Here is an 18962-nt window from a genome sequence, read left to right on the forward strand (position 1 = left end):
TGTGTCCAGCAGAAGAAAGAAATTCATACATGGAACAACTTGAGGGTGAATAAACGATGACAGAATTATCATTTTTAGGTGAACTATCTCTTTAAGAAATATTTGATCATTCACACGGCCTTCTCTGGCTTTAGTCATTGTACATTATGGCAAATGACTCACTACTAGTTTGCCTTTACTCGCAATGTGATTGTGAGCTTTTACAGGAATAATTCAATTCTATCTCACCCTTATGTTGTTCCAAACCTGTAAGACTTTCTTTCTTCTGTGGTGGAACACACAAGATGTTTTGAAGAATGTTCATGCTGTTCCTTTACAATAAAAAATGTATGGAGATGGATGTTCTGAAGCACCAAAAATGACAAAAAGAGCCATGAAAGCAACATAAAAGTAGTCCATATGATGTATATTTTCAATATTCGTATGTCTCATCAAACGTATGATGTCGAACCTGTTGTATGCACGTGTATGGTACTTTTTAGAGTTAAACTGTATGTAAAGGAGCAGCGTGAACATTCTTCAAAATATCTTTTATGTTCTACTACAAAAATAAAAAGGTCATACAGGTTTGGAATTATAAGGTGTGTAAATAATGATAACATTTTTTGTCATGTTTGGGTGAACAGTCCAAAATGCTGCTGCCTGGTCACTAACTGAAATCCAAGTGATATCCACATGTTATGCCTTTGAACGTGACTCTAAAAAACCCCTCACACACACTATTAACTAATAACACTTCCTCCGTTCTGCCAATAGCACTACAATCTTGTTGGCACTATGTTCTCACTGGCAGTACAAGCTTATTGGCGCTCCTTGGCCTTATCTAAGTGCTTGATTTATATATTTTGTCATTAACGCAAGTATCACTCAAAATCAATATATCCACTATGGTTTGACAGCTTCGGCCAAAATAAAGAAATAAATAACATTTACATTAGCTAGTTAAAATTTAAATGGGCAGCCCCCCCCCCCCCCCCCCCAAAAAAAAAAGTACAAAGTACTTATTTTAAGTTTTAAAAAATTGTGAAATTAGGCTTTTACTTACATGAAATTCAAACCCCCGGCAATAAACATGTTGAAATCAATATGAAATTGACATGGCCCTCCGTGATTAAATCCTTTGGGCTAATCTGTCCATCCCACAATAAATTAACAGTGATATTCCCCTATTGAACAAGCCACACATGGTTTCACTTCATAATATGCCTGTCCGATTCAACTTGAAGGAGATATTTGTGTCTGTTTGCGAGTTGAATTAAATAATAATAAATTAATAAATCATTCCTACAGGGTTCCCACATTTCTGAGAACTAGATATGACTGTTTAATAATGTTTAATAGTGCTCATAAAGAGTGATTTTTATTATGAATTAATTCAGTGCATTAATTCTAACCATTTTATTCGTCTCCCATGCCACGAGTTTTAAAATTTAAAATGTTCCTGGTTTCATATGACCATGGGAACTCTGAAAGCATGAATATGAAAGAACGAAAAAGAAAGAAGTGGAAGAAATCAAATAAATCTTTGATGCTACATTTCTCTGCCTGCAGATTATTTTAAGAAACATCATGGGGAGTGTTCAGAAATTTACAGCATTTCAATCTCGTCAGCGCAGGCTAAATGGCATCTTTTGTTATTAATGCGTTACTTGGTGCAAAGAAATGCATTACAATGGATGCTGAATTGCATAAAGTTCACCAGTAATACAGTAATACAACAATTCACTGATGCAAGGTCATAAGACTGAGTGCTTTCCAAGTACTACAACCATCAAGTGAAGTTCTTTCTCTCAACAAATATGGGCAAAAAAACTGCCTCAAGTGCAGATTTGGACGTTTACTAATAACAAGATGGATACATTGTACTAAAAGCCTCTATACCTAATCTATAAATTACATTTCAGTTGAGAAAGCACAAGCGCAAGTCCATAATCAACAAAGTTAGTAGACTATGAATCTCACGTTATGCTCTGGTAGATTTCTATAATGATCCAATGACGATTAATACATCCTCAACATGCTTTATGAGGAATTCAACCTGGTCTTGTCTATTCAACTAGCTAATAAACTGTGAACAGCTACTGTTAAGCCAGGTCAACAAGTCACTGACAGGATTTCATGGGCATGATTCGATTAAGCCAGTGGGAAATGGAGAGGATGCAGAGCTATTGAAGATAATCCGATTGTAATTCAATGGTAATGGACATAATTTCAAGTGCAATGTGTTGAGCATTAGTCTGGAGGAGAGAATGTGTTAAGAAACTCACTGACTCTTATGACAGCAGAACCTTCTGCAAAAAGCAGCAAATTCAACAACAACAGCCAAACGGTAAACTGGCTTATTTTTGAGTAAGTTACCTGAATTTCCCTTGCATGATATATGATAATCAACCCAAGAAGAATGATTGTAGAAAGGCTTATCAGGCATTTTAGGGCTAAAGAATACAGTGACTCCTGGAAAAAAAGAAGAAAAAGACAAATTCAACTCATTTGGATTAGTCAGTTTACACATACACTATGATTGCATATTGTTTAACCATGTACAAATATCACAGCAACACATTACAATGTTTTTAGAATGATTAAGAGACTACGTTCACAACACAAGAACTAATGCAAGCGCATTTGACACCATTATAATTTGTGCAATTTGACTTTAAACTTCTATTTCGCCATGCGGTAACATATTCTTCAGTTTCTCACTATTCAAAACCATAACATACTGCAAAGCAAAACACTAATAGGCTGTTTTAAGATGCATGACTTCTCCTGGGGTTTCCCCCTACAGGGGAAACATATGCTGATATAACACATTCTGTACATGTGGATTTTTCTGATATAGTTCAATAGCTCTTTTGCAACTACGTGCCAAATTGAATTGCTGTAATGCATATCCTCTTTGGGACTTTTATAGATCGAAGGTTGCATCAACTCTATTACAATTATTGAAGTGTTGAAAGTAATATAAATGCATTTATAAATAAATAACACATTTATGATACAGAGAGTCAAAGAACGGTGCACAATTGACTAAAAGTGGGGATTTTAACAGCATGAGCCAATAAGTAATAATTTGAGTTATTACTTACTTAAGTAAGAATTTGAGTTTCAACTTGATAGATGTACAACAGTTAGTTCCAGTAATTTGATTGGTTGAGCTTCCCAAGAGTGCTGATATGTATTATAACAACAATAGAACATTTGACTGTTTTTTGGGTTTGCGAAACTCCAGTGTTTTCTTTCAAACAGAAGCGGAGTTGTGTGATTTTTGCATGTACTTATAATAATTTTGTTTATTGGGCTGTTTAAACATATTACCTGTAGCCATGCTGATATATGTACTTCATAAAAGAAATATGAATTTACTTGAAGAAAAAAAATGTTTCTGGCTATTTTCCTTTTTTTGTTATTGGAACTATATATAGAGAAAACATCTTCCATAGAGATAAAATGCCAAAGCAAAGCAAAGCAAACCGTTCTCCAAAAAACGTGACCTTGCCACAGTTCTTCATTCATCCATCCGCACCGCACACTTTCCAAACTTGTAGTTTTTCCTCGCTCGCCAGGAGGCAGACTCGACTTAATGAATTTTGACCTAGATGGGGGAACCTGCAGGATTTGGGGACTATTAAGTTACGCACCTTTCCGTAGGCTCCCCACGAGAGTTCAGTTTCAATGACCATGACCACGATCCCAAACATCCCAAAGATGAGCGCGTAGTCGCTCAGTCGCTTTCTTTTCTCAAACAAGGCCCTCCTGTGCCCGAGCTTTTGTCCGATGTTCTGGTTCTTCTTTTTCCCCGATTTGCTGCCGCTGTGGCTACATCCACCCCCTCCTCCGCCGCCTCCTCCTCCTCCGTCCCCTGTAGCGTAAGGCATGAGGGTGGTGGAGTTGTTATCCTGCTTGGAGGCGAGCGTGTCGGACGCGTCCACCGCAGAGACTGGCTGCAGTGGCTGGGACTCCGAATCAAACTCGTGCAGGTTTCTGCGGGACGAGCTCAAGTTGCTGAGCGGCCGCATCACGCCGCCGTTATATCTGCAGCTGCTCATGGCTATTTGGGTGTAAGAGTTACTCTCTCTGTGACTGCTGGCCGGACTGCCCCGAATTTGCTGCCGGTTGTGATCGCGATGAGGATGGTGATGATGATGATGTCTGGATGAACTACCATGACTAGAAGGCGTGAACTCGCTGTACTGAGCGCCTTGCCTGGTTGAAGATGAGACGGACGGTGTCCTTAAAGTTCCCAGCGGCGTCCCGTGCGAATGCTGGCTTTTTCTCGCATCCTCGCAGGTGGAGGAGTTGTTGCAGGTGCAGTGCCTGATGGAGCGCTCTTCCTCCCGTCCGCAGTAGTGCTGGTGCTGCTGCTGGTGCTGCTGCTCTGGATAGAAATCGTTCTGCAACTGCAATGGGGTTTCCATGTCAGAGCTGCTGTTTAAAGCAGAGCCCCGTGCATGCACCCTACCGAGGGGGCGTTGTGATGAGTAACGGAGGATAAAAGCTGGCTCGAGGATGGACCCAAGTCGGCTTCTGTAGAAGTGCGAGCGCGCTTCCGATTGGTCGAACGACCCAAAACAACTGGACCGACGTCACGCAAGGAAGGTGGCAACATGCGGTTCAAATGTGCAGACAGTCACAACTCGCTGACTGCTTGGTTGTTTACTCAGAATATCTGGAAAGATATTGTCTTCCTTAATCATAATGATTTATAGACTCATTCTTTGACTTATAGGAATAACAATTCTGGTTACTATACGTTCATGCTGACTTTCATTTTTAAATGTAAATTAAATGTAGCAGTTAGTAAAAGTGTTTTATGTTGATGCACTATCAAAATCTTTCATCAAACAAGTAATCAAAACTTAAAAATTCACTGCAATGATCTTTAGTATGACATTTGCATACCCTCTTTAACATTCTTTACTAATCTGTTTCTATTTTTTCTAACTTTCATAATCATAAACACAGTTTATATAGTCAAATTGATGCATATTCAAATATTGGTGCATATTCATGAAACATGTCAGTCTTGTTTACAAAGGGAGAAAGAGGCTATATTAATTATAAATCTGTTAAATAAATGATGGTCATTCATCTTTTTTCTCTTTCTATAGCTCGATAGAAGTCATGACCAAAATGGAGGAATAATTTTCTGTAGTTGTCATTTGTGAAGAAGCCACTCTCGAGCATGTTAGATCTGTACTCATGCACATTTTTAATAAAGAATAAAATTAAAAAGTAAATGATTCAATAACTCACAAAAGACTTGGGCTTCGTCCGAAATCGCATAGGCTACTAATCACATGAATAATTAATTACTTCAAGACTGCAAAAAAGTATGTTCTATATAGTATGAGTGTGTGTAGTAGGCTATGTAATTTGGACAAGGGCTGCATCCGTAATCGCATACTTCCTTACTATATAGTAGGCAACAAAAGAAGTATGTCCGAATTCACACTAGGCTATTAGTACCCGGATGACCCACTACTACTGGTGAGATTCTGAAGTGTGCATATGATGGACAATTTACTATCCCATGAGGCCACGGGAGAGGATTTGTGAATGGCAGTGAAGTGACGTAACTGACACTGGTAGGTCACGTGATAATGACAGCATGGCGGATGTATAGTACATCCAGAATACCTTAGTACTACACACACTCATACTAGAACATACTTTTTTTAGTAGTCGTGAAATAATTACTTATTCAAAATAAGTAGCCTACCTACTCAAGAGAGTATGGATTTCAGACACAGCCACATTTGCCATGTTGTCATTATCATGTGACAAGCCTTACTTTGCGTAGCTCATGGGATAGTAAAGTGTTCATCATATCCACACTTCAGAATCTCACCAGTAGTAGCTCACCCAGGTGCTTTTTGTCTACTCTTTAATGAGTATCGTGAATTCGGACATACTTCTTTTGTCACATACTGTTTTTCACCTACTAGAGAAGTATGCAATTCCACAGCCTTTCGCTTGTAATGATGTTACCTGCAAAAAAGTATCTGAATGAATTGTTTTAATGAACCGATTCAAAAGATTCGATTCACTGTGATGAATCAAAATCGCCACTAGTCACAGACAGTACACGTGCACCTGACTAAATTCTTAAACCTGGTTTACTCGCAAGACGGACCTTTTAAACATTAACATCAACACAAATTGAGTGAAAACAAACGAGTTCGTTTCTACACTTTCCCGCCGAAGCCAAACGGGTTCATTCCCAGTAATTAAACGGGTTCCTTTCAATAATTTACACCGTTTTATTATGTAATGCGTCTGCTCAACAAAAAGGTGTCCATATAGACCCACTGAGAATCAGTCCGCTTATGTAAAGCTATAATATGAAGAACAGCACGTGTGAAAGAGTCGCTGCAGTATTACCGCAGTCGCAGCACGTCACCTCGCAGCGTCAGCAGCATCTGAAAACCCTTTGTTATTGTTGTCTCGCCTTTTGCCAACTTGCATCCTTATGGAGCAAGATCAAGCGCTCAGGACTGCTGTCAATCAAATCACCAACTGCTCACAGTCGGGCATCACGGAGCGAGTTTGAATGAAAGGAAATGACTATATGATTCAGAGACTGATTTACTTGTAATCAGTGCAGGTTTCAACCCAGCCATTCATAGACATGCGATGGCTGTGAACTGCTGCATTCTCCCATAGGAAACGAGTTTCTTATCAGTTTAATTATGTCTCGTGTTTTAATTTATTTTAATTTTATTAATAAAAAAACTGATGGTAATTAAAAAAATACTTTTAATTTTGGTTTATTACAACATTATTAAATACAGACGTATATAATAATAATTAAGATACAATAAAATTGTAATGTATTAAAGTTAATTCAATTTCTTGGTCCTCTGTGACTACACGTGCGTACCTTCACGGCCACCGTAGTTACAGATGTTACAACCGGTTAGCGTGTGATTACGCTGTCTTCATTCATTAAATACATTAGACAACAATACAACCGGTGAAATATCCCAAAGATCATAACTTGCTTAGGAATGGTCCGAATTAAACGGGGCTATCTGGTCATTACCGATGTCCGAAGCCGAAGCGAGGCTGTTTATTGACAAAGCAATCATTTATTAGCTCGCCGTTGAGCGGATGCTTTGTTAGAGAGAAATGCTATTCCTATCCAAAAATCAGTTCATTACAGTTGATAGATAGCGAATTCGGGGAACGACGAATGATTGTATCGATTGAGCTGCATGGCATTATGCTTAAACCTGGATTCAGCTGATGTTAACGCATAAAAGTGAACAATGAGGAGAAAGAAAGGACCAGCATCCTCAAATCATGGGGATCCCTCGGGTAGGCTGTGTTCAGTTTGACAGTATGAACTTGAGATAGACCCTGTTCTTTCGCTACCATAATGAATAATGATTTCATAATATTTTATTTAATGTAGCTAACTGGTCATCCTACAATGGTTACTAAATAAAAAAAGCAATAGTTTGAGTCTATCGTAGCAAACCTATGATAGGCTACATTGATGCAGATGAAGTATGCAAATATTACAACATTTGATTTATTTATATTCTATCAATGTGTGTGTATGTACAGGTTGCGATTTATGGAAAAAAAAGCAAAGGGGGGATGTTTTTGAAACGTAGTTGGTATTTCGTTCAGCTGTTAAAGTAACATTTATAGAATAATTATGAACTATAATGAAAAAATATTGGAAAATGTTTTATTACATTTTAATTAGGGCTGTCCAACTATTATTATTGTGTATTATGTTTACATAATGTATGTGTGTGTGTACAATTATTTATATTTTAATACACATACATCTATATACTGTATATATATTTTAGTGCTGGGCAATCGATAAATCACGATTAATTGCATCCAAAATAAAATTTTGTGTTTATATTATATATGTATGTACTGTGTATAATTATTATGTATATAAAAATACATACATGCATGTGTATATATATTTAAGAAAAATGTTTTTTCATAAATATGAAATATTTATATAATTTATCTTATATATATAAATAAATATAGTATATACATGCAAATATTTCTTAAATATAACACAGTACACACACACACACACACACACACACACACACACATATATATATACATACATAAAATGTAAACACAAACCTTTTTTTTATGCGATTAATCACGATTAATCGATTGCCCAGCACTAATATATTTATATGATTTATATTATATATACAAATAAATATTTTATTTATAAATATAAAACATTTTTCTTAAAAATAAACATGCATGTGTGTATTTATATATACATAATTATACACAGTACACGCATATTATGTAAACACAAACTTTTATTTTGGATGCGATTAATCACGATTAATCGTTTAACAGCACAAATTTTAATTAATGAAGTAGAGCGATATTTTCACTCTTATGCTTTGTTCGGAAGCACTCATACACATTAAAAACACCTACAGTGGTATGAAAAAGTGTTTGCCCCCTTGTTAAATATGATTAAAGATAGCTATAAAAAATAAATCTGCATTGTTAATCCTTTTGATATTTTATTTAAATTGTTTTTATATTGAAGTAAAATAATTGAAAGTGTGTGTGTGTGTGGGGGGGGGGGGGGGGGTATTTGAAAGTTATTTATTTCATATTCACATTATGAAATAAATGTTTTTCTCCAAAACACGTTTGGAGCAATTATTTGCCCCCTTTTATTAAATACTTTTTGCAACCTCCTTTTTCCAAGATAAAAGCTTGGAGTCTTCTCCTATAATGCCTGATGAGTTTGGGGAACACCTGACAAGAGATCGGAGGCCATTCCTTCATAAAGAATCTCTCCAGATCTTTCAGATTCCCAGCTCCATGTTGGTGCTTCTTCTCCTCAGTTCACCCCACTGATTTTCTATAGTGTTCAGGTCAGAGACTGAGATGGCCATTGCTTGGTTTTGTGCTCAGTGACCCATTTTTGTTTTGATTTTGATGTGTTTTTTGTTTTGTTTTATCACTATCCTGTTGGAAGATCCAACCACAGCCCATTATAAGATTTCAAGCTCAGGCTGTCAGGTTTTCATTTTTTATCTGTTGGGATTTGCTAGAATCCATGATACCATGTATCTGAACAAGATGTCCAGGACCTCTGGCAGAAAATTAGGCCCACAGCATTAAAGATACATGGTCAGATGAAACAAAAATATAGCTTTTTTGGCAGCAAACATTTATTATGGGTTTGGTGCACACAGGGATAAAAAAGTGTGTAAAATAAAATACTCTGCTGTATCTTTAATGCTGTGGGCCTAATTTTCTGCCAGAGGTCCTGGACATCTTGTTCAGATACATGGCATCATGGATTCGATCAAATACCAACAGATAAAAAATCAAAACCTGACAGCCTGTGCTAGAAATCTTATAATGGTCTGTCGTTGGATCTTGCAACAGGACAGTGATCCAAAAACAAACATCAAAATCAAAACAAAAATGTGTCACTGAGCACAAAACCAAGCATCTGCAATGGCCATCCTCTGACCTGAACCCTATAGAAAATGAGTGGGGTGAACTGAAGAGAAGAAGCGCCAACATGGAGCTGGGAATCTGAAGGATCTGGAGGGATTCTGTATGAAGGAATGGTCTCAGATCTCTTGTCAGGTGTCCTCCAAACTCATCAGGCATTATAGGAGAAGACTCCGAGCTGTTATCTTGGAAAAAGGAGGTTGGAAAAAGTATTTATTAAAAAACATTTATTTCATAATGTGACACCCCTCTCCCCCGTCAATGCTTTTACTTCAATAAAAGGTTAGATTTTTGCAATTAAATATCAATAAAATATCAAAAGGATTAACAATGCAGATTTATTTTTTACAGCCATCTTTGATCATATTTAACAAAGATGTTAAACACTTTTTCACACCACTGTACGTTTGAGCAGATTACTTCTGTACCTCTCGTTGGTTTCATATGGATTACACAATTAATTTTGCATTTCGAAATTTCACATTTCAAGCTGTCTATAGATATAATTCTTATCGTGACTGAGGCACACCAAGTTTCGTTTCATTTTTGTGACGCGCTCCAGAAAGGAGACAGAGACGGCAAAGCGCATCCTGTTTGTTTCTTTTTCATTTATTTTACAAAAGCATAACAATTTGTTGTTATTATGAGTGTATACGAATAAAAGAACAGTTTTGAATGATGTGAGTATTTTAAGTTATTTCCGCTGTTATGAGGAGAAAAGAAAATTAAAAACCCAATTTTAGAACAATGCATAGTGTCACTCGGCCAGGTGTGCCAAAACACTTATTATAAACTTCAATATTTCATACAAAATAATCACAAAACGCAATAGCACACGCAATGTGCTGTCAACATACAAAAAAATCCCCCACTGGGGATAAAAATAATTTAGCAGAGGCAAGGCTATTGAGACCAGAGGGGGAGAAATCCCCCCATCCCACCAGCAAATTGCACCCTGTATATTAAATATATAGCCCTATATATATATAAATGAATGTCTGAGGAATATTTGAGCAGTGTTTCCTTGCTAGCACAGTAATAAGCCTCTCAAGGGCATGCATTGTGATTTTGCCACAGTTAAGGAAATTCTTACTATTCCAACAGAGCCAGACACTACCATTCCAGAGACTCCTGAAACCAAACGCCCATCAGGATCATCTTTCTCCACTGCTCTTTCTGACTCTGATATTGAGATATCAGGCAGTTCCATGATGCCAATCAGGTCAGTTATCAACTTCAGTATTTGTGACATAAATATAAATGACATAATATAAAGCACTCCACCACTGTAAAAATGTTTGTAATTTTTACAGACACTGTATGCTGCAGTAAAACCCTTTTAAAGTCGTCATGTAACGGAAGTTACACTAGTCTTTTCTGCCTATTGTGACGTATGCCCGAGTGAAAAGGCTTCTCGAATAAGAAAATAATATTGGGGAAATATTGTCCTTGGGGAATCGATTGGATGGTTGTAGTTTGCTATTAGTGGATCTAATGTGAGTGACAGGTTGTCCCGCCCCTGCATCAGTAAACACGTCATCAGAGAAGAGATGTTGCTGCCAGAGGGAGTGATTACATTTTAATTAAAGATTACAAGGGCACTATAATTAAAAAAATATATGACGAGCATGAATAAATTATTTATATGAATTACTTCAATAATCCATAAAAGAATAAGATGTGTCAGTTTTGATTTCATGATGACTTTAATTGGTTAACTGTAAGCTGTAAATGGTTTAACATCGCATTATACATTACAGTATATATGATTTTACTGTAAAATGCTGTCAAATTTATGGTTTTTGAAAGGAGAAACTATGAATTATTATATAATTTACGTAAAAGGACATTCAAATCCTTGCATAATCACATACGATTATATTTTATATAAAATAATTCTCATTTTTGTTCTCATGTAAATTAGTTTATTATTGCATATTATTTAATATTATTGCATTATTTTAGTGTCATTGGCGTTTTTTTGTTTTTGTGAGTGACCCTGTGCACCGTCTATATACGAGTATTGACTATGTTTTGTGAACAGGCCACTTATGATGATTCATCATGTGCCTTTCTATTGAACAACCTGAATTTTTATGGTTATTGATGGTTAGAATTGGTAGTTCAAGTTGATATATTGATATGGTATATTAACATTATATCACTTATTGACATGGTATATTAACATTATATCACTTAATGAAATATTCAGTTATAGGTTGATATACAGGCACCAATCTGCCATCCTGTACATGAAACATTGTTACTGCATATACTGTGGGATAGACACTCTACCTGAGTACTCGATAATGTTGTTGACTATTTTTTATCATTACCAGTTATTATCAGTTTGGTCAAATATTTGCAGCCCTACAAAACTGTACAACGGAAATAGAAAAAACTTTGAACCACAACTACTGAGACCCCTAACCAATAATGAAAATGATTCTATCAAATAGTTTACAAAACTGTACAATGGTATGTTTTATACTTTGATATCAAGGCAAGTAGAGCCTAAGAAAAAAGCGGCATCGTCTGAGGATGAGCTATCGCTGTCTGATGAGGAGGAAGTAACAGTGGTGAAGATGGAGAGAAGGCTGAAGCACAACAGAACAACAAGATCTACCTCACAAGCTCCACAAACACAACAGAAGGGGTCACAAATGGTAAATAGTCATTTTCTAGACCCAGTGTGACAATTTTGGGTGCATTCCAGCCATCGTTTGGGTTGCATGGCAATAATCATCTCATTGGCATTTTAGGTGTCCAATAGCGTGCTCCCCTCGCCCCTGAAGACGTCTGAGATAGCAGGTACAGATGAGCAGAGTCACTCAATCAATCTGACCTGCTCCCATGATAAAAGCTCATTGAGCGCTTGGATGGCTTCAGTATTGCTGAAACCAGCTGAGTCTGAGGTGAAGATGCATTTGCTGCATTGATTCGTGTGTTGCTGAGTCTTGTTGACATGCTCTCCTTTTCAGCGTCCGATTCGGTCCACGAGAGGAGACAGCAGCAGATGTGCGGCACTTCCCAGGAGAGCGACAGCTCCCATCGCAGTGGAAAGAGGCAGGCTTCTGAGGTGAGCTCAAAACAGTCATTGGATTAACGTGGGCCGTTCCCTCTCTGATCCTCTCAATACTGACTGTAAATCCACCGAGGCTAAATTGAAAAGAGTGTCCTGATCAAGGACACCAACAATATATCTTTCTACCTGTGACTTTCTGCCAGGTTAAGGTTAATCTCTTTTCAAGATGATTTATTAGTCTATTTGTCATTTGTCATTGGCGAAAGTGTGGCTTATATTTTTGTAAGCCAACCCAGAAGTTCGCATCACCCTGGTTCCCTCAACAAAAACCCAATTTTTTTTCCATTGGCCTTTGGATTGTAGAAAATAAGCTCTGCGATCAACAAAAGTTTATGATTCGAGTTAGAATGGTTTGCAAGAGTGTGATTATAAACACAGCTAGGCTGTGAAAGCGGACTAGTGAGCAAATTAGTATCTGTTCGGCGTCTCGAAAACATCTGTAGTCCCATTTAGACACTTGTTAGCAAGTAAAAAGACATCACAGGGGGTATTACTTGTGCACTGTAAAAAATGTAAGGCCTCTCCAATTCAAAATTTTCTAGTGAGCGATCACATCTAAATTTTTCAATTGGCCAAATTGAATTTCTGTGAATTGAATTTTATCCATTGTGGCAACAGTCTGTTAACATGGGCTCAATTAGAAATAATATGTTGAGCCAATGGAAAAATGTAATTTACCAACATTGTAAAAAAAAGTCAGGCCTCTCCAATTTAAAATGTTCTAGTGACCGATCACATCTAAATTTTTCAGTTGGCCAAATTGAATTTCTGTGAAATTATAAAATTTAATTCACAGAAATTCAGGTGGTATGTGTCAAAGTAACATCCACATGGATGGCAGGACCCAAGGTTTCCCAGCAAAACATTGCCCAAGATGTGATCGGTCACTAGAAAATTTTGAATTGGACAAATATTTTACAGTGAAACTGTGAGATTGGTCCAATGAAATGTTTTAAATTGTAGTCACAAGTGTTTATTTCTAACTGCCCAATAGACAAAAATGACTAAAAACATAGCCTAAATATATTAAGCAAAATACAGAACACAGACAACAGGGTTGACATTTTATCACATTACTTTATTAACAAGTAAATTCCAACACAAGATATTTGGTAAAAATACCTTATTTTCAATAAGGAAAAACTCTGAATACATTCAATAAGTCTTCTGCATAACAGGATGTCTTAATGTGGTGAAGAAAACGCGGCACTGCATAGGCTAAAAACCTGCAAATAAAAATAAACATTAACATTAATGACAAAGTTTCCCTGCATCACATCTGGCAAATGACAGAACAGAAGTTACTTCATTATATAATGAGGATGAGACGAATGAATGGATGAATAAGAAAATCACAAGCTTGACATGTTTGATATTAAAAGGCAATAACTCAAGCCCTGAAAGAGGCCGACTCCAAATGCAATCTAACGGCACCGGGTCGCATGGCACACATTTCACACAACTGACTTAATTTACTCTATTGTTTTAGACATATTAGACATGAGGAAAATAAAACTATTGGCTACCATTAGAGTAAACGAGGTAAACGAGAACACACGCATGAAACCAATGAATGCATGAACTCGTGATTCTACAAAATGTCTTTTAAACTTCATACCGGGTCATAAAGCAAAACTCTGGAGAATAATTTCAGTGCTAAATACTCACCAACGTCTTTGTGAGATGAATATCTCTCTATTCTCTTGGGAATGTCTGTTTCGGTCTCCAGCACCTGCTGTTTCGGCTCCGCTCCCGCTCCCGCGCTCCGCTTTTGAAATCTCCACATGAACGGTTTTCTTCAAACGCATTTTGCGCATGCGTATACCGTTTTTCGGACGTAGGACTTGTTCAGCCAACATGGATTTTTCACTTCGACTTCATAGATTGACTGAGCACAATTAAATATGTTCGGTGAATATACATTTTTAATTTTGAGTGAAGACCTTAAGCTATGATTAGTACAATGCATCTTTTTACATGGGGATAATTATTTGGAAGTCATTTATTGGGCCAATATGTAATGATCAATTTTCACAATTTTTCCCCAAAATGTTTTTTTACAGTGTGTATGTAGAATAAAACATGAAAATATCTTCAGCTTGTGTTGATCACAGACCTTATTTCAGGAATTTAACCAAAAATCCATTCATTAAACCAATTGACTTCAGGATGATGGAAACCGAAGTGCTAAAATGTGAACTCGTTTCTGGGGTTTGGCCTACAAAAATACATCATCCCTCCAGTATTCAGGGACGTGGGCCACAACAGTTTTATGTCTCATTAGATGGATGATTCAGAAGAAGATGAGCCGACACCTGAAGACCAGGAACGTATGCTGAGAAAACTCCAGAGGAAGTTCCCTCATCTGAACAAGAATGTGAGTCATCACTGAGGGAAGTTGGCCATTTTGGTATGTAAATCAGATATTTGTTTGAGCTTAGGGGCTAAAGTTGAAATTTGTGGCTTCCCACAGGAACTCAGGGATGTGCTTCAGGAACACAGCTGGCTTATTGAGGATGCCTTGGAAACTCTACGAATGTTCTCTGATCTTGGTGAGGTTTGATAGGAGATTTATTGTGAACAGCTTTAAAAGCGCATTAGACACACGTCTGAATACTTCACTATAGTATGTGAAAAGCAGTTAGCTAGTAGTAACACAATTCTCATGAAACAATAGCAGTAGACACTTTACTATCCCATGAGGCCACTGTAGAGGAGTCTTCATAAATATAAATGGCAGAGAATGGTGTTATAACTGACATCATAGATCACGACAATGACGTTATGGTGGATGTAGTATTTTCGGATAGTACATACTTTATTAACTCCCACCCCACCATTGATGGCATTTTCCGTCATTTATGAGAACATGCTTTCCCGCCATTTTCACTGTTATACGGTAGGGGCGTTATTACGCATCTTCTGAAAGAGTACTAAATCTCCTGATCAAAATACATGTGAAGAAGAAGCAGAAACAAGCGATAGCATATGTAAAATAACGAAATCATCAACATTAAGCAGCATATAAATAAAAAAAGCCTAATGTCACTGAATGAAATGTCGACCCAGAACAAGCTATAGGACTGTGTAGTCTCACATAGCCCGACCTTCAGACTGACGGCAGAAGGTCTGGACTCTATCGCAGCTTTCATTGGTCCAGGACCGCCCAAGAGGATGCTTGATTGACATGTAACGCAACCAATCACAGTCCATTTTGTTCCGAGTCATGTTTAGGGGCGTGAAAATGTAAAGTTGATGTCCCTGCAATAACAGACCGCCTTGCATCTATCAATTATGCAAGTTAACAGCAACAATGGAACCGCGAACTTCACACACTTTTGAAAATCCAGTGTTAAATCCATAATTGATCCGGGTAAACGCTCATTGTCACAGTTGTTTCATGAGGGGGTTTGGCGTCACAGCATTTGTTTCCAGGCGGACCGTTAAAGAACGCAACACACACGTCTCGCGGACATCCTGTAGAATTCAACCAATCAGATGACGACTTTGAAACTCTTGAAGCGTTTCCAGAAAAGTGTGCCATATGCATCAGACCTTCAGCCAACGGTCCGTGGGCGTCACGTCTGAGGCTGAGACTAAGGACTGTGAAGCTTTAGGGGTGTTGATGGACTCGAGCTACTAAATCCATGATTCGATCATCGCTCTGAATCCCATACGGACAAAGTGTTTTGACAAAAAATTTTCTCAGCTTTTTGCTCAAAATGTTGCTTTTTTATAGCCTGGATGCCAGCCGAACTTAGTCCCGCCCACAACATTTTTACTCGGGCAGTTCGGTCTGGACTTGCTCAATAGAGAAGTAATTATGCCCGAACAGAAGCTGTTCGGACCAATGAAATTGTCAGGGCGGGCTTTAGACGATGATCAACAGTAACGTAATCATCCACGTCATCAAAAGCCGCTTGGGTTGAATTTGTTCTAATCCTAAACGGAGAACTTGTTCGTTTATGCATTCACCTTTACTATTTCTCTCAGAAATGATGATCGTGTTGGTAAGTACTCTGTGTATCCTTAAATTCTTTTTTTACAACACCGGCAAAGTTAGTTTACACTCATCTTTTTCTTCTAACGTTAGTCCAGCGTGCGTGCAGACAGGGTTGCCAAGTGTTTACAACAAAACCCGCCCAATTGCTAACGTTCCTCAAAACTAGCCAAAAACAAGCCCAATAGCTTTCCAAGGGGGTTCTCCGGGAAAAAAGGCATTTGGGGGATAAAATATGTGTTATTTTGGAAGGACTGCCTGCTAAAATTCGCATTCCTGGGTCTGTATATCACATAATTGCGGGCGCTTCAACCCGTGGACTTGGCAACACAGTGCAGTTGAGTTCTGTTGACATTTGACAACTAACGTTATGCGTCGCTCAGTTGCTCTGATTGTTGGTCTTTCCTAGTTCGGTTGAAACACGCCCCATAATCACAGCCCAACGGAGCAGAATCAGACTCATATTCTGACTAGAATTGAGTATGACGACGTCAGGCTAGCTTTTTTATGAAACGTACCCACATTCAAGTGTTGATAAAAAAGAATGCATGAAGCTAGAATAAAACAGGGGTTTTTTTTGTCTAAAAGCAGAGGCTATATTGCATGTTCAGATATACAACAAAATATTCTGGGGGCCGTGAAACTTTTGTGAAATTGATCAATAATACTGCTGACAAGAAAGAGTTCATATAAACAGTTACAGAAACAGATAATTGGGTTTGGAAACTGTAATTTTGGTGCCCAAAATTGCTGGTATATGATGGTAAAACCGAGCATCTTTTTTGAAAATTTTACACAGGTGAAGTACATTTATTGATTTACAAATTATTTATGAAATATTAAATTAAAATGTTTATTTCTGTCTTTACAGTCTGTTTCTGCCTCTTCCTCTCCCAACTATAACAGTGGTCTCTAGTGACATGTTTTGTGGCAGTAGCATCACAGAAAAAAATAATTAAATTAATTATTTAAGGTTTTACCTAAAATGTCAACTTATGGCCATGGATTGATGTTTATAATAGCATACATTTAACTGCTAGTTGCTTGGCAGTTTTAGATAGAAACATGACAGCATATGAGAAAAAAGTATCAACGCAAGCATCATAATTGTCCTAAAGCTTACATTCTTTCTGTACTTTAGGGGTCGAGTCTGAGGATGAAGCCTCTCAAGTATCCACTGCTGCCAAACGCACCAGACGGGCCGCAAATACCCGCCAACAAGCTCAGGTTATCCAACTTCCCAGCCCACCCCAACCGAAACCACGCAGACCTCTCGACAGGACCACAACACCTCAGAGGAGTGCAAAGCAGTCAGTAGTGACAAAGAACGTATATGTGAGCTCGTCGGAGGAGTGCAGTGACTCTGAGGCCTCTATTGTGAATGTATTACTGGACTCTGACTCTGACCAATCAGATGAGACTCTTTCCAAACTCAAATCTGAGATCCTCAGCTTCTTTCAGACCGCTTCCGTGGATGAGCTCACACTCATTGCAGGATGCTCTTTGAAGAAGGCTCAGAAAATCACAGAGCTGAGACCCTTTAAAAAGTGGAAAGACCTGGTGAGGGAACTCTGAATTTGCTTTCTGTTTGCAACTGCCAGAACACTTAGGTCTTGATCAAAGAGCAACACTTTTGCACATCTCTTTCTCAGGATGATGCCATGCACAGAGGAAATGGTCTTTCCACTGAGCTGCTGGCAGGATGTCGGGAGGTTCTGAAGGAAAGGGAAGTTGTTAAAGGTCTCATGAGCAAGTGTGAGGAGATATCGGAAAAACTGATCCAAGATGTGACCCAAATGATGAACAAAGGCCCGGGCTCTATGAGCCAGCCCCAGATCCTCACTAGCACGTAAGATTTAACATCATAGATTGTGGAAAAATTGACATTTTCGTTGTGGCATGATCAATTCTTTTAATATTTCTGTGGGTTAAATATTTGTTATGTTCTTGTCTAGATTCCAGTTGAAACCATACCAGCTGATTGGACTGAACTGGCTGGTTTTACTACATCAGAACAAACTTAGTGGAATCCTGGCAGATGAGATGGTAATGGAATAATAATCCTTTAGTGATATAGTGATTTACATTCACATTTAATCGCTAGAATTTACTTTCTTATTTTAGGGATTGGGGAAGACCATCCAGGCCATCTCGTTCCTGGCCTATCTCTATCAGGAAGGGAACCATGGGCCTCATCTGATCACCGTTCCTGCTTCTACACTTGGTAAACAGAGAAATGTGCATCTAAATAACCATCAGCATACAACATCAAACCATCTGAATGATCTTAATTTTTTTATGCTTTTACAGATAATTGGGTTCGGGAACTGAAACTTTGGTGCCCCAGTTTCAAAGTCCTTGTATATTATGGTAAAACCAAGAATCTTTTTGCAA

The 18962-nt window shown here is 37.9% G+C and overlaps 2 protein-coding genes across 3 annotated transcripts in view; one reads left to right on the forward strand and one right to left on the reverse strand.

Annotated features, from left to right (window-relative positions):
• The window catches only part of kcnn2 (potassium calcium-activated channel subfamily N member 2), a gene marked incomplete at both ends in the record, with an annotated part of 47262 nt that extends 42844 nt beyond the window's left edge, over positions 1 to 4418 (reverse strand). The window contains 2 exons of one of the 2 annotated variants that reach the window (XM_079803892.1): positions 2359 to 2451; positions 3642 to 4418. In XM_079803892.1, the coding sequence (XP_079660018.1) occupies positions 2359 to 2451; positions 3642 to 4418 (870 nt within the window). Of the gene's footprint in view, positions 1 to 2358; positions 2455 to 3641 lie in introns of both variants that reach the window. The other variant, XM_079803891.1, reaches the window with a different exon arrangement.
• Positions 4419 to 6887: 2469 nt separating this feature from the next.
• smarcad1b (SNF2 related chromatin remodeling ATPase with DExD box 1b) overlaps positions 6888 to 18962 on the forward strand; it is a 28392-nt gene continuing 16317 nt past the window's right edge. Inside the window, exons 1-12 of the mRNA XM_079804392.1 lie at positions 6888 to 7320; positions 10588 to 10705; positions 11987 to 12149; positions 12246 to 12294; positions 12465 to 12562; positions 14853 to 14945; positions 15042 to 15120; positions 17710 to 18128; positions 18221 to 18417; positions 18524 to 18614; positions 18693 to 18792; positions 18879 to 18938. Of these exons, the coding sequence (XP_079660518.1) occupies positions 7272 to 7320; positions 10588 to 10705; positions 11987 to 12149; positions 12246 to 12294; positions 12465 to 12562; positions 14853 to 14945; positions 15042 to 15120; positions 17710 to 18128; positions 18221 to 18417; positions 18524 to 18614; positions 18693 to 18792; positions 18879 to 18938 (1516 nt within the window). The 5' untranslated portion in view covers positions 6888 to 7271. The remainder of the gene's footprint in view (positions 7321 to 10587; positions 10706 to 11986; positions 12150 to 12245; positions 12295 to 12464; positions 12563 to 14852; positions 14946 to 15041; positions 15121 to 17709; positions 18129 to 18220; positions 18418 to 18523; positions 18615 to 18692; positions 18793 to 18878; positions 18939 to 18962) is intronic.

The sequence above is a fragment of the Gobio gobio genome, assembly GCF_949357685.1.
Source record: "Gobio gobio genome assembly, chromosome: 22".
Lineage (NCBI taxonomy): Eukaryota > Metazoa > Chordata > Actinopteri > Cypriniformes > Gobionidae > Gobio > Gobio gobio.